The following is a 15,799-nucleotide window of genomic DNA, read 5'->3' on the forward strand; positions in this document are numbered from 1 at the left end:
ATAAGAAGAGAGAGAAACACTGAGGATTGGTTAGTTTTTCATTTTTTTTTCTTAAACAAGACCGTTTTCCAACAGATGTTTTATGCAGTTAAAATGGTACAAATGTTCTATAAATTAAAATGACTGCTAATGAAGCTTTACGTACTCTGGCTGGTTTCATGAAACTTGTCATCTTGTGGAATGTAGTTCCACTCTTTTGGAATTTTGCTTAGGACATTTTCAGGTAGGTGTTGACCAACCACAGGTCCAGACTGGTCTTTATAGGCCTGCATCATGCTAACAAGGTGGACCAAAAGTTTGCTGGTTGATTCACAAACAATGGATCTGATGTTTTTAAACAAGCTTGGTTCCTCTTTACTGGAGTCTGAAAGAAAGAGAATAGTCTCAATTACAGGAATTCAACAATTATATCAAGCTTGTTTTGTAAATTCGTTACATACTGTGTAAAAGTCTTTATTATTATTATGTCATATGTGGTCACAGGGCATTACCTCAAAGAAGAGATACAAAACTCATCATCTCTTCATATATAGACACTGTTTCTTTTCCAATTATGTGTTTTATTTCACGTGATTTAAGTTCAACTTTTTGATATATGACTGCTACATTAAAACTGATCAAATCTACACCATATTTGCAACATTTTAAATGACTCTTGTCCCAGACGCAGATACGATGTAATCAAAGAGTCATATAAACATAAATACATTTTTATAATTGCATATAAAAAAAAAAATGAAATCAGTAGTATATCTCATTGTGTTATCATGTCATGGAAATAATGTAAATTCCAGAAAAACATATTTTCATTTTTGATAATTGCTAGCAAACAATGAAATAAAATAATGCATTTTAAGTGTTTTAAGGGATTCCAAAATTAAACATCCACAAAAAAGTAAAAAGTTCCAGAAGAATAAACAACGAAATAATTCTAATACGGATCATTTTCCTGACCAGCGCTAATTAGCTCTGCTAAATGGTACAATCAAGGTGATAAGCAAGCTTTATAAGATTATCTTTAGGGAAGAATGGACATGGTCAATTAAGCAGAAAACACAACACCTTACATGAGAGTAACAGCATACAATACACACTCTGGCTCCCTCCTCTGTCATTTGTCTAATTTGTGCAACAATAATTACCTCTCACATGTAATAAAACACAAAAAACATGAGAGCTTCGGCTTGGATTAAACCCCCTGAATCAAAGCCGAATCAAAAGGTGTCAGGTCATAATTGCAGTTTCTATGTCAGTATGCAAAATCAATATGGTAACCATTAACACAATGAAAAATGTTCGTGCTGTGGCTTTTACAGAGAGGAAAAAGGGGAAGGCTGAAATGTAAATAAACAAGCAATCAAAGAGACAGCTGAAGGTTTAATTATGGCTTTGATTTGATGATGGGCTTCCAGCTGGTCAGATTTGATATTGAGGCAATTAGGGGACACAGTAGGGGCACATGGTGATAGCGGTTTCCAACTGGACTGTAACTGAATGGCCGCAACTGACTAAAATTGTATCCTTTTGAAGTCTAAACAAATGTAGGACAAAGCATGGAAAAATTCTTGCATGGCTGCACCTGCTAAGTTGTAAAAGTGCTCCCAAAGGCGTCTCTGGTCCAGGTAGCCCTCTAGCGCTCGAGTTAAAGCCCTGGGGAGGGAGTTGAGGCAGGACAGGATGGAAAAAACAGCTTCCAAAAACTCTGCAGCTGCTGTGTGAGCTTCATGGGATACCTCTGTTTCTCTGTCCACACAGAGACCTGAAAGTACATAATCATAGTTATTTTAAATGATATCAGAAACAAAAACAACCACAGTGCTAATGGATGGATATGACTGGCATTCATGAGTTTCAAAGACATCACTTCCGCTATGCTCGTCTCCATATTTGTGTGCGTTGTACAAGCACAGCACTTCTATATGAGATCTAATGAGTAATATTGAAATAATAAATTACCTAAATGATCTACCATTTACCACACTGATCCCTGGACTGTATTTTTAGGACATCATGTGTAATAGTTAGGTCCTAAACAATTGTAAACTGACATCAGCGCAAAGCACTTTTAAATCAATGAGAGCTTAACCAGGTGACATTAGCTAGACATTCTTTCTAGACAAATTACTGTTTGCATTCCCAACATAGCCACTCGATGAAGTCTTGGAGACCTTGAAGCTGGTCGCTCTGGCTTGACAGCGAGTGAGACTCATATTAAAAGAGATTCCCTTCTCCGTCCGTGTTGCCATTGTTACTAAAGGCTTTACTGACTGACATTTAGACTTTCTGTTGTTATGTTTTCAAAATTTATGTCAAATATATGTATTTCACTCTGCCAGTCACAATCCACAAAGGTAATTAACTCAGAACAATGTTATTTATTTATTTATATGATAAATAAGTTGGTTTAGCTAAACAAAAGTGATTATTTTTGAGAACCTTTTTTTATAATTATTTTATATTTTTATACACACACACACACACACTTAACTACAGACAATGACGATAGCTAACAATTTATTCTGCCGATTTATTCCAACGTCTTTGGGATTAAATAAAATTGTAGTTCAGGGTTTTTCTGATGACTGTTGTTACAGCACAACAATATTTTGTGAACTTTATGCGACTGTCTTGTTGATCTTTCTCTGGTAATTGTGGCTGCTATGAATACAGACTGAGAGGTACAAAAATGGCAGCGATAAAACACTGTGATGTCACATGAAACCTATGGATATAAAGCACATTACCTAAACAAAAACAAAATAAAAGTTTGAGCTTGTTAAATATTGCACGACGTCTGAGCCAAGCACAGGAAATTTATGTTTTCTAAATCGATATATTGTGAAAGGTCCATTATGAACCAAAAACCATTGACTGTTTGGACAAACACATGAAAGATGAGACTACAACAACAAGATGTGGCTGAATGCCCTTGTCCAAATGTTGTCAGGCCTGTGGGGTTGTAGAGAATGCAGGACGGTTGTGCCTTTGGTTCAGCCCCTGTCAGTCTTGCTTCCTAGAGATGACAGGCGTTTGAATAGGCGATTGAATGCAACGCAGCATTCAATGAGCGTCTTTGATACAAAGCAGCCTGCTGTTTGCACTTTTTTGACAAATGTTGGACTGTTTTGAAATGACAGGCCTAAATTACCTGTCGTAGTAGAGCGTGCGGTTAGCTAACACTGCTTTGCTTAACAGGGATGCTGAATTCTGCTGCTGCTGAAGGACTGATGGCAATCTACTCTGCTTTCTTTTAGTATGTGTGCGTGAGAACACTGGTATAAATGCCATTTCGTTTTCTTTGTGAGATTGTTTGGTGTCTTGTTCTGTGTTTCACTGAAAATTTAATTATCAAAACATGAAGATTTTAATTAGATTGTGAAAAAAATCTAAGGTGGATGGAGGATTAAGAGGAAAGGAACGATTTAAAGAGTGTTTTGTGCTTTGTTTTGTTTTCAATTAATGTACGTTTGAATTATTTACAGAATATTTTTAGAAATAGTGTAAGAGTCTATTCCACTCTCCAGCATTTTCATAGGGGCTGTGTAAAAACCATACAGTTTACTTTTTTTGTCAGCTTTTTAATTGTTTTTATTTTTTGTTTCAAACACTTTAATGAGGTTCAAATTAAAAATGGCTTTAAGGAACAGTGAAAAAATATGCATAATGCAATGCGCTAATTTACACATGCATTAAAGTGTAATTATATATATATATATATATATATATATATATATATATATATATATATTATAGAGAGAGAGAGAGAGAGAGAGAGAAAGATTAACATACAAAAATCACTTTCAATATACAGAAAAACAAATTACATATAATAAATATTTTTTGATTACAATTTATATAAATCTATAAGGGACAGTTCATTTTTAACAAGTACAAATTAATTAAATTTATAAAAAAGAATAACTCAAAAAGAACAAATATTTCATTAATTATCATAACAAACATAATGAGATCCCAAAAGCTTTTTTGCCTATTAATCATTCTATTCAAAATAATTACAATATTACCTTTTAAATAGCCTTGACAATACTTAAATGCTATTTAAAACAGTTTAATTTCTTAGGAATGCAGGTTCCAGTAAGGTTTATCATGTCAGAAATTCATTATTGAATTCCCTGTTTTCAACACATTAGAAGACAAAAAGGCATAAAACCAATTACGATCTTTTGCAACAAAACGGTGGACTTACTTAAATAGCCACTAGGGGCAGTAAAGGGCCGGACAGGTTAATGACCTGCCTCATCGCAATCATCCATTTACGAGCCACCGGATGAACCGTGATAAATGAACTGCTGGTGTTCCTCAAGGGAAGGGATTCCACAAACCAATTCTATCCTCCGCTAACAAACCTTTGCAACCTTGACGTGTTGCCAACAAACACACCTGTTGATTTTCTACCGGGCCTCACAGATGAGTTTCCACCGGAGGCCCTTAATTGGAACAAGACATCGCTATCAGTTCCTCAAAGAATTCCGCGAACAAGCTCCTATTTAGAGCACAGCTTAGCGCTAAACGCTCCCAAACTGTGCTGAGAGACAGCGCTCGAGCGAGGAACTTTAAAAGAGCTTTCTCTAAACGGTAGACAACCAAGCCACCGCGTTTCTTCTTAATTAGCCAGGCTGCGGCCAGGCAGTGTTGATTTACGGCGACGTGATTCCCACACCAGAGCGCGCAGGAAGACGTGCTCTCAGCCGAGCTTGGTTATTAATGAGCTCCGCCATAATGTGAATTAATGTGCAAGCACAAAACAGCCTTTAAAGGTTAGACTTTTCAGAGTGGAAGGAAGAAAGAGGAAAATCTTTAAAGGTCATTCACTTTGCTCTCACATGAGTGTTTATTACTGAGCTCTATTGATTCAGAAATGATGAGGAGGGTGATGAGTGCGATGATGAGTGAGTAAAACGACATCCTCACAACAGTCCGGATGGATCTCTGATGCGCCTGAGGACGGAAGACGAAAAAGCGATGGCGTAAAACCCAGGTGGATCTGTCTTACTTCGCAAAATCAAATGTGTCTGATTGGGACGAGCCTCTCAAGACCTCAGCTAGCATTTACTTGTTAGCAAATTCAACAGAGTGCAATTTCAAATTTAAGACTAGCAATTAGCGATTTCTATGGTGTATTTTGCGAAAGTGAAAGGACTCAGCATGGTTCCTCTGCGCAGGTGTTGGACGACTCGAGAGATGTTGTCGTCTTGTGATCAGTTCACAAGTGCATGCAACAGCCTATTGAACATAAGAGGAGACGTGCGAAAAGAAGACCCATTAAAAACAGGTGCAGGCTATTAAGAGCAGCAAGGTCACTGGGCCATCCTTACAGCTAATCAGTCTTTCCACCAATAAATCGTGCTAAATTCATTTGTGGAAACCAATGAAAGCGCTGACGTGCTTCAAAGAGCGTTTCCTCGTATTTTCTCATTGCAGGCCTCTCTGCTGTTCTGTAACCGACTTTAGACTCAAACACATGTGGAGATGAAGCAACATTTTGGCAAGCCGCGTAAACTATACGTTTTGATATTTCGCCCGCTGTCGGCATGCTTCATTAGAGCAATAGCAAAAAAAAAAATGACTTCATCTGGAATCTTTGGTAAGGGAACGTGTACAGTCCAAGAAGTGTGTCAGGGATTTAAGAGACTTACATGAGTATGAGATGATGATCTGTAGCAGGAAGCAGTCCTTGTGAAGGATGGTCCGCAGAAGTACAGCTGGATTATAACAGGGTTCAGACACCAGTAGCTCAAACAGACATAAAGAAGATCCATCACAAGCTGGAAAATCCCTTAAAAAGCAGAAATAAATAAAGGTGATGTCAGGTGACTTTTACCCCCCAAAGAACCATATTGTGTTCACCAAGGCTGCCTTTATTTGATAAATAAATGACATAAAGTCTATTTTTTAAAACATTTTAAAATGTACTTTATTCATCACATGATTTTTCCGAAAGAATTCTGATATGCTGATTTTTGGATAGAGTTTAAAGCCACGTTACAGTTACAGTTGGAACTGTGGAAAGAGTAGGTGAGGTAAAAAATGTTAGGAATCCAAGGACATCTCCTCTCCATTTAAAAGAACACATTAGAACAACAGTTCTATCACAAAGAATCCAATGTCATGTGATCTTTATTGTGCTCAACCAGCACTCGCACACAGAAAACCCTAGACCTTACTGTAATGACATGTTTAATCTTTGACAAGAATAAAAACAAGACGGGATAAAAGTACACTGTTCCATGGATTGAATGTGTGTTGTTTAACAACGTGCCAGTTGTTCGGATGGCCACTGAAAAAAGCACACAAATCCAAATAGTAAAGTTTAAAACATATGCATAATTATATGATTATATGATTGACTTCGATCAATTACGACATACCTTAACCAAACCACATTATTTTTGCTATTTCATATAAATAAATAAATAAATAAATAAATTAGTATTACTATCAATAATAATAATAATAATAATAATAATAATAATAATAATAAATTATTTTTGTTAAAACTCAGAGAGACTGAGTGGAGTAAAGAATTTTAAATTTTATATTATATATACTGTAATATATATTAAAGTGCGGTCACAAGTGTTCACAAGTTAATCAGCCAACATAATACATGTATTATGAAATAAATATATCAAAAAAGTCAATAGTTCATACAGTTAGCAATGGTTATGAGTCTTAGTTAGCATTCATGCACATTCTTCTAAAAGGGTAAGAAAAATAAGAATGTCATGCAAAAAACCCAAATCAAATAGCACTAAATATCATCATTTATTTCTGAGCTTGGGTGAAGAGCAACTTTGAAATTCATGAAGAAAAAATGAGGCAGGGTGAGTTCTGCAACAGGAGAACATTAGGCTTTAGTTAGCAACAGCTTTGTCATGTCAAAGGGCCAGTAATCCAGCCGATATTCCACTTTAACAGTGCTGATAAATCTGTAAGCTACACCATGAGGTCAGGTTTCACCGTATCTTGATCTTACACTCATGTAACTAAAAAAAAGTCTCCTCCTTGTCCCTATTGCTCCCTGATTTATTGATATTTCTTGTCTCTTTTATTACTTTTTTATTTAATAATCCAAACTGTCAGTTGGTTGGAGTGTTTGAGTGAGGAGAAGAGTTTGATTTTGGTGTCTGGCCTCTTAGCTCTGGTGGGGCCCTCACCGCGAGACCCTCGGGGAGTCTTGAACACAGCGAGGCTAAATAAATAAATAAAAATGGAGCAGGCAATAAAAACGCACTAATTTAAATCCCTGCGACTTCATGGAAGCGGTGCCGGTGGGGCTGACGACCGCTGATTTGTGTAAGCGGGACACGCGATGATATCACACCGGAGTGGGAGTCTGGAGCTGTGCTGGGGGGCTCGAGGAGGGTGATGTGAGACGTGCCTGACATTCTGCCTGGCTTTACAGTCCTCCTAAAGGCTCCGTTTCAGCCTTTCACACCCGGACTGAAGACCTGCAGCGCATGTCAGCATAAACAGCATGACTAACTATGGCATCTGCATCTGGCCTGCATTAGGGCCGTGAGTCTGGGGGTCTGGTGGCTGCAGTAATGTATTAACTGTGTTTGTGTGCATCTAACACTTGAACGAAAACTGAAAGGCCGTGCTAGACTCATTTGGGTGAGCTGCAACAGCTAACTGTATTGTGCGAGTTATGTGTTTTTCTTGCAATAAAACTTGAATAAATGGGCTCTGTAGTAAAGGTATGGAGCACACTGGTGATGTTTTTTTAATTTTATTATTATAATTATTATTATAATTTTTGTGTAATCAGATTGGAATGCTTTTTGAACGTGACATTTTACAGAGAAGGATTATTTTTTGTATTCTTAACATTATTACTATTTTTTTTATTTGTCTACTGTCAAACAAAACAAAAACTCACAAAAATACACAAAGTAACTAAAGTGTCAATTTCAATTAAATGTCATGTTTTTTAAAAACAGCATTTAAAAAAATAGATTTCTTCTATAATTTATTTATTTTGAGCTTTATTAATAGCATATTATTTAGACTACTAAAACTATCTAAGGCCCTTTATTAATTTATGAATGTAATAGAATAATTACTTAGAAATGACTATGGTACCTATGATCTTAAAGTATTTATTAAAAAGCTATATATCAAACGATTAATCTCAAAAAAAGTCATGTGTATATTTATTATGTTTATATAAATACACACACATGCATGTATATATTTCTGAAAAAATCTGCTGTGGCGGGTAACATAGTCCCTCCCACTAGCCACTCCGGCGAGTTGAATTTTATACAGAACTCGACATTAAGGCTAGTCTGAGACAAGTAGATTTTTTGAAGAGACAAGTTAAAGAAGAGAATTTTACTTACTCGTCCGATAATGATAGTTAATGATAGTTAACTAAGCAGAACAGTCGCACATATGCAGCACGCAGTGTTTTAATTAATGAATGATTCGCGTTTTTGAATTTTGAATCAATGATTCAGTGATCCATTCATAAGGCACTTGCTTCATTCTTGAATGAATCTGCCATCTGAACAAATCGTTTGAAGGCTTCAACGACTCATTAATTAAGATGAGTCATTAAAGATGCTGCCACCTACTGGTGGTTTAGTTTCACAGTATATATATAAAACACCAAGCGCACAACATTATGCTGGTATTATTTTTGCATATAGTGTAAATGCATTCGTGCTATATTTCAGCTACATTGAACCATCATTAATGCATCTGAATGCTGCTCCAGTCACTTCTGGTTCTTCTGCTTTTCTGCAGTGGAAAGACCGATTTTAAAGATATTGATTTCATATGACTGGTAACAGCCCTAGATTATCTTATTATACTCCATAATAAATATATACCCACATATTATGTAAACATAAATGTTTATTTTGAATGTGATTGATCGCGATTAAGCACTAATTTAGATATATTTTAGTTAAATCATCACTATTCCTAAGTACACTTAGGAATTACTGAAGACCCACATTGTATGTTCATATGAAGTATTGTCAGTAAAATTAAAAAAACAAAAAAACAAAGAATGCATACTCCAGCTCAATTGTACAGTTCAAATAGCGTATGTGCAATCTTAGTTCCATCAGTACCTCAGCAGCTCCTCTGTGAACAGTTTTGGGTTGATAACAATCAGCCACTTTGTTTCATGACTGTTCATTTCCTCTGGAAACTTTGCAGTTCTGCTGCCTCCTTCACCACAGCCTACTTGAAAAACCCTAGAGAACAAAAAAGTAATATATATAGAGAGAGAGAGAGAGCGGGAATGCATTTTGATCAATGTGCTGATCTTGCTTCTTTAAGTCACAATAATCTAACAAGTTTTTTCTGACTCATGTTACCCGTGCAGCTCTGCTAGAGGTGATGTAAGGACGATCAGTACGGTCAGCAGCTGATTACACAGGCTGTGTATGGACCACATCCAAGATCCACAAGCTGCATCAGGCCTTAGCAACTCCTCCACAGAGTCACACAAACTCCACATAAGATGCTCCACACACAGCAAAATGGCTGTAATATCAGTCCTGGAGGAGGCAATGAGACACCGCATATTAGGAATAACTCACTGCACTGTAACTGTGCCCTAACAGATATTTTCTAGGAAGAAGTCAAATGTGTTTCTGTGATGATCGCCTAAATAATGCTGAAGTATATACTAAGCCCTAACCTTACAGCATTACAGTATTTTGTGATCATAAATTTAGTGATTCAAAAATAATATTTTAATATATTAATTCAGCACCCTCCAAAATAAACCACATTCAGTGTACAATAGTTACTGTTACATTTGAATTTAGGCAGACTCGCTGAAGTACAAAATAAAAAAAAACTTATGAACTGATTGCATATCCAATATTAACCACTACTATATCATGCATCTACTTTCAATTACACCCTTATCATTAACTCCGACTCAGTTCAAACCACCGAATGTGTGTACTTCTGTTCTGTCTCTCAGCATCCAGAGAGGTCATGCTACCCACTTTGGTTTCCCTATCAAACTCAGCTTTTCATCACCTACCACCAAGTTCTGCTTTATAGCACAGAGAAAGTTCCCCTTTCACCAGATATCAGAAAAAGAGAAGGGAGCGGAGGCAGAGCCCATCTGCTTGGCAGACCCTGAGCTCAGCCAGCACCGAAGAGCTCATAACCGGGTGTCCTTGCAGCAAAGCTCATCTGCTGAAACAAAAACCGGTCCCACTATTCATTCCTTCCCTGCGGCCCTGAGCGATCTGCTCTTTCTCATCAGTCCTGGAGTGGAGGGGAAGCGTGCTCTTGTGGCATCTTTAACCACTTTAAGTATGTGTTAATGCTACGCACAAGGCCTGGGCGGTTGGACCCGGTCTAGCATGAAAGAATCGGGCCCTCCGCCAGGCGCTGAGGCAGGGCCATGTGCTAACAAAGAATGACTGTTTTACAAATCTGGAGATCTGCTTTGACCCCCGGGCCGAACACCGGCATAATCACTAAAGCATTCAACACTGTCTGCTAAGCCTGAGGTTCCTGATAGTAGGTGGGCTTGTGCTTCTCAGTGCAGCAGAAATACGGTAAGATCATTCAATCAGACAGCATGGATGACTGCTCTCTGTTAGAATGTGCTTGAGTGTGACCGCTGACCACAAGATGCAGACGGTGACTTTAACCATGCATGGCCATTTCCTGCATGACGCATCTCCACAACGCAACAATCCAATGCACATGAACGCTACATAAAACAGTTCAAGTTGTTGGCTACAACCATACTCAACCAGCCAAAATCCAGCATGTTCAAAAGCTCTTTTTTACTTCGTTAGGGATGGAAATTGTGAGCCAATCGTTATGTAGAACCAGCCCCATTTGTCAAAAATAGTGGGAATGAATGTTTTTCACGATAGATAATCTAAAATACAAGATTTGGAAAGTCTATGTATAATTATTATTAGTATTAATACATATTACACACAGGCACACACACACACACACACACACACACACACACACACACACACACACACACACACACACACACACACATATTAGTGCAGTCAAATGATTAAACACAATTAATCGCATCCAAAATAAAAGTTAGTTCATATATTCATATAATTTATATTATAAATAAACATATTTAATATATAAACGTGGCATATTTCACTGAAAAATAGACATATCTGTTTGTATGTATATAATAAATATACACAGCACACATACATATGTAAATTGTGATTTATCACAATTAATCGTTTGGCAGCACTAACACACACACACACACACACACACATATACATATATATACATAAGGTTGTATAGAGGAACAAAACAAACACATAATAAAGTAAATAAAATTGCAGAACAGACAAAATGATAAGAAATGGTATGGTAGTAATATAATGGTGGAAAGACTTTTGCCATTCCTAGTCCACACAATTTAAAAAGTACTGTAGCAAAAGCACTAATGCAAAAATGTGGCAGATTTTCAAACTATCTACCTGATTTGGGAGAGTCTTTTGTAGGAAGGTCGCGCTCTTGAGTACCTCTGAACTAAGACCTCCAGGGTCTCATACAGCACCTGGGCCAGGGTCTGCCGGGCCTGCAAGGGGGCAACTGCACCCCAAAGGTCACTGCGCAGGCCTGCGAGAAAATAGTGCCACATCTGGATGGAGAAAGAACACCTTTCACCCTAAAAAAAAAAAAAAAGAGACAAAGAACGACTAGTAAGGATATGATGATGATGATATCATGGCAAATATATACAGAATAGAAGAGAAATAAAAAGACAGAAGGTCTTCCAGACAGTCTTCCTCTAGACCTTCATGGTCATGCCACCTGCACGCTGCACCTGGACCCCTCATTACCACAGAGAGAGGGAGCACATGGATACTTTGAAGTTGCAATCTGGATATTCAATCATTGGTGCACTGAACATTAACCAGACATACACGCACTGACCAGGTCATTCCTGCTACGCAGTACATTTCAAGTCTCATCACGTGTGACATTATTTATTGGATTAAATATCATCATTTTAACACATAACTCTGTGTATTATTGTGCACATTTGTGTGGGTTATTTGTACTGCACAATATCACAATTAGGTGAAGTGTTTTATTAAAATTTAGGGCAGATGATGCTTTTTTTTAACCGGCAAAATCTTTAAACATGAAAAAATCTCAATTCATTAAGCAAGTTTCCAGATGTTTCTGCATTTTTTCTTAACCATGGATCAAACAAAACTTCTTTGAAATATCAGTTTTATAGGTATTTCCTAAATTAGGTTTTATAGGTTTTTCCTGTGTCCTTAATTTCACTTTCCATCCTGTTAGTCTTTTGCAATATCCCTTTAAATAACAAAAGCCATTGACATTATCCTCCAGAAAAGTGATATCATTTTTGGCCGGGGATAAACAGCATAAATACGGGCAAGTATAAACAACAGATTTGATGAATTATGTGATGTTTTGTGTTGTTAGCTGGGTTGTTTCATCTTAAAACAGGTTTAATCCTCCTGCAGGAGACCCTCTTACAAAATATAAAGGCAGCTATGTTTTAAGTATAAACACAAATAAAGAAAAATATTATTATAAAAACTACATGTTAAATATTTGGCTTTTAAAAATACATATATACAGACACACACACACACACATATATATATATATATATATATATATATATATATATATATATATATATATATATATATATATTTCTGGAAGTATGCACTTTGTTTATTTTTTGTTATATAAATTAAAATTCATTATGTAAATAACAACGTTTACATTAAAAACTGCCTATTAACCACTTAATCGTATTATAAAGTTATGTATGCACTTTTACTGTATTTTAAAGTATGACACTATATAAACATTTTGTGCATAACAAGAAAGGAACAGCTGATCTAAAGAGTCAGACTCCCGTTGCTGAAATGCTTTAATATATTGTGATCCTGTACATGCTAAACAGCTCAAACCGAGAAGCAAAAATTAGAAACAATTCCGAAAAGGCGAAAATGATAAAAAGGACAAGAGACCCTTGTTTCCTAAGAGGCTAATTACTTTCAGGCTAAGAGGAAGCAGCATTAGAAGTTCACAGTGTGACCAAAGAGAGATTATTAACAACCATGTACTACATCTCCTAATGAGAGCTGGGACGTGGTCCACCAGTGAGCCAGGGCTAAGTCAGCCATAGAAAGAGACACACAGGGCCATGACCACACGTCCGGACCCAGGGATTTAATGCTAGCGACTGGGCCTCTGGAAGCGCTTGGCCCTTTGGCATTTGCTCAGGAGGAAGTGAACTGGAGGGGTGAATGGAAGAAGGCAAAAGAGAGGTGGGGGAAGAGGGGATACAGGTCAACAGCCGCACACCTGCACACAGCAGGCCAGTCTGCCCCTCAGCCCCGCAACCGGCGGATGTATCCGTGAGAGAGCTTATGTGCGCGCAGATATCTTAATGGAGGTAAGGTTAGGGCTACACTCTTCAACAAACAGATGGCTGAGTCTAACTCTGCCTTGGGGCGACTCAAGCCCCGTTGAAAAACGCTAGAGGAAGGGTCATTATGAGAATGATATAGTTAGAAAACCTTTAGAACTAGCAATCCACCTAAAATTACTTTTCCAGATTGATATCCTTATGCTATTTATTGTAAATATAAATGTTTCTTATTTGGTATGAAAAAGTTTTTAATTTTAATAAACGATATTTTTTACTTTAATTTATCAACAAATGCAGCAAATAAAGTCAAAACTGAAAAATTTTGTACATATTTCCAATTTTAACACGTGCACAAATTGCAGAATTTACCCACTATTTGCTTATGTTTTATTTTTATATCTAAAACATTTTATTAATAAAATGTAGTTAATTTAATTGAAATCCAATTAGATTGGATTGTGATGCAAACAAGCAAGCCGTCAAATTAAACCTGCGATTAAAAATGTTGATTAAAATAGACAGTTTAAACAAAAGAAGACAAATTAAGATACTAATTCAATACAAAAAACAGTTTTAGTTTTAAAACCGCTTTGCCAAATAATCCTTTGTCTTTCACTGATCACAAAAACAAAACTAAACTATTGAAAAAGCATAACAACATTAACAATGCTAAACTATACATTGCTTAAAAATAAAAAAAAAATATATATATAAAAAAATATATATATTTTTATACAATATATATAATAATAATATATATATACAATAATATAATACAATATAATACAATAATATATATACAATATATTCAATATATTGGCTTGTCTAGCAATAATTGTGTATTTAAAGACAAATAAATGAAAAGGAAGGAAAGAATGACAAGATTATTTTAGATGAACACATACTGATTTTATTCAATTTGTCAGGCTGGCTAAGACTGGGACATTTGTGATTGGTTACAAATGTATCCAGCATACTCGAGCATTTTAAATATGTGAGATGTTTTGAATGCTTTATAAAAATTCTCTTTAGTATGGCAGCGCTGAGGCTGTATGTACACACCTGACTCCTTTTATGACAGCCTGAGAGAAGTCAACTAAATAGTCAAGGACAACGTGCAGCAGCAGCATGCAAATCCAAGAATTTAAGAGGGAGCCTACTTAAGAATACAATAACACAATGTATCATTTATTAACCAATGTCACGGCATTTCAATACAGATACACTTATGATTTGAATGTGAATATGCTGTGTGATTTAACCACAGCTTTGTCCTTGAGCACAGTATAGAGGTAAAGGATGTTTTGTCTTCCAATAACCTAACCCAACCCTAAAGAAATGCCTTCAACAGGGTTCCAAGTAACATGAGCTATTATTGAAATATTGCCAGAAAAGCTACAGCCATCTGTACCTCGTAAAACGGGTTGGGGTCACTCCAGTAGTGGCTCTCGGCATCCTGTAGTATACTAGAGGCACACACATGGACGCAGTAGCTGGTCAGGTGATCGTGCAGGGCTGCCATCACATCCTGGCTTCTCTGAATGGGCAGCAGAGTTAGAGGCCTGAGGTTGGAGACATCAAAGACACAAGGCCTGGTTTAAGGCAAAAGGGGTGTAGTTTACAGGTCAAAGAGCCACTAAGTGATTAATATCAGCAAATGGCTTCTATTATTACCTGTCAATCATTCAACACCTTTTTCTTCCCCCCCTAATATTTTCTCACTCCCTCTTTTCAAGTACAAGGCCACACATACAGTCTGATACCTTTTTTTCTGTGTGTGTGTCTCTCTCTCTCTCTCTTTCTGTCGCTCATTCTTGGCTTTAACCTTGCAAATACACAGGCGAATAGTTCTGTCAGAGCACCCCAGCTCACATACATCTCACTCTGGTTCTTTACAATCCAATTACAGCATTTTAGTAAATCTGGCATCCATCTGACAGGCTGCCTGGCCAAGGAAACCTGGGCTTGACAAAGTGTACTATAAATCGGTGAACTTTAGCAATGCTCACCCTCTCCAAACACTTTTCGTTTTATGTACAAATGTACAGGTCAAGCGGAGATTTTTTTTTATATACTGTTTTATATTGTTTCGTATTTTTATCATCCATGGAGAGATTTGGAGTTATTTATTAAATCAGGGGTACCACACCATAGAGAGTTAGGCTTCATTGTCATTCCTTGCATCACATCCACTACAGAAAAAAGGTGGAAATAGGGTACAGCTTTTGAATCACTGATGAATGTCTTTGAGTCACACATTAAAACCAGTATCAGGTGTTTATGATCTTGAAAATGCAAATGCATGCAAATAAGAAATTGTGTAAAATAAAATTAAAAGGAAAACTTAAATTAATATCCTAATATTGTGGCAAA

General features: G+C 36.7%; 1 protein-coding gene across 3 annotated transcripts in view; it reads right to left on the minus strand.

The window, feature by feature from the left end:
* Nucleotides 1-15,799, minus strand: part of kiaa0825 (KIAA0825 ortholog) — a 113,074-nt gene that overhangs the window by 62,662 nt on the left and 34,613 nt on the right. The window contains exons 10-16 of one of the 3 annotated variants that reach the window (XM_043240810.1): nucleotides 14,838-14,988; nucleotides 11,481-11,671; nucleotides 9,354-9,536; nucleotides 9,105-9,230; nucleotides 5,658-5,797; nucleotides 1,580-1,759; nucleotides 146-364 (exon numbers count right to left, since the gene is read on the minus strand). In XM_043240810.1, coding sequence (XP_043096745.1) covers nucleotides 146-364; nucleotides 1,580-1,759; nucleotides 5,658-5,797; nucleotides 9,105-9,230; nucleotides 9,354-9,536; nucleotides 11,481-11,671; nucleotides 14,838-14,988 — 1,190 coding nt within the window. Of the gene's footprint in view, nucleotides 1-145; nucleotides 365-1,579; nucleotides 1,760-5,657; nucleotides 5,798-9,104; nucleotides 9,231-9,353; nucleotides 9,537-11,480; nucleotides 11,672-14,837; nucleotides 15,019-15,799 lie in introns of all 3 variants that reach the window. The other 2 variants (XM_043240811.1, XM_043240809.1) reach the window with 2 other exon arrangements.

The sequence above is a fragment of the Puntigrus tetrazona genome, chromosome 5, assembly GCF_018831695.1.
Source record: "Puntigrus tetrazona isolate hp1 chromosome 5, ASM1883169v1, whole genome shotgun sequence".
Taxonomy (NCBI): domain Eukaryota; kingdom Metazoa; phylum Chordata; class Actinopteri; order Cypriniformes; family Cyprinidae; genus Puntigrus; species Puntigrus tetrazona.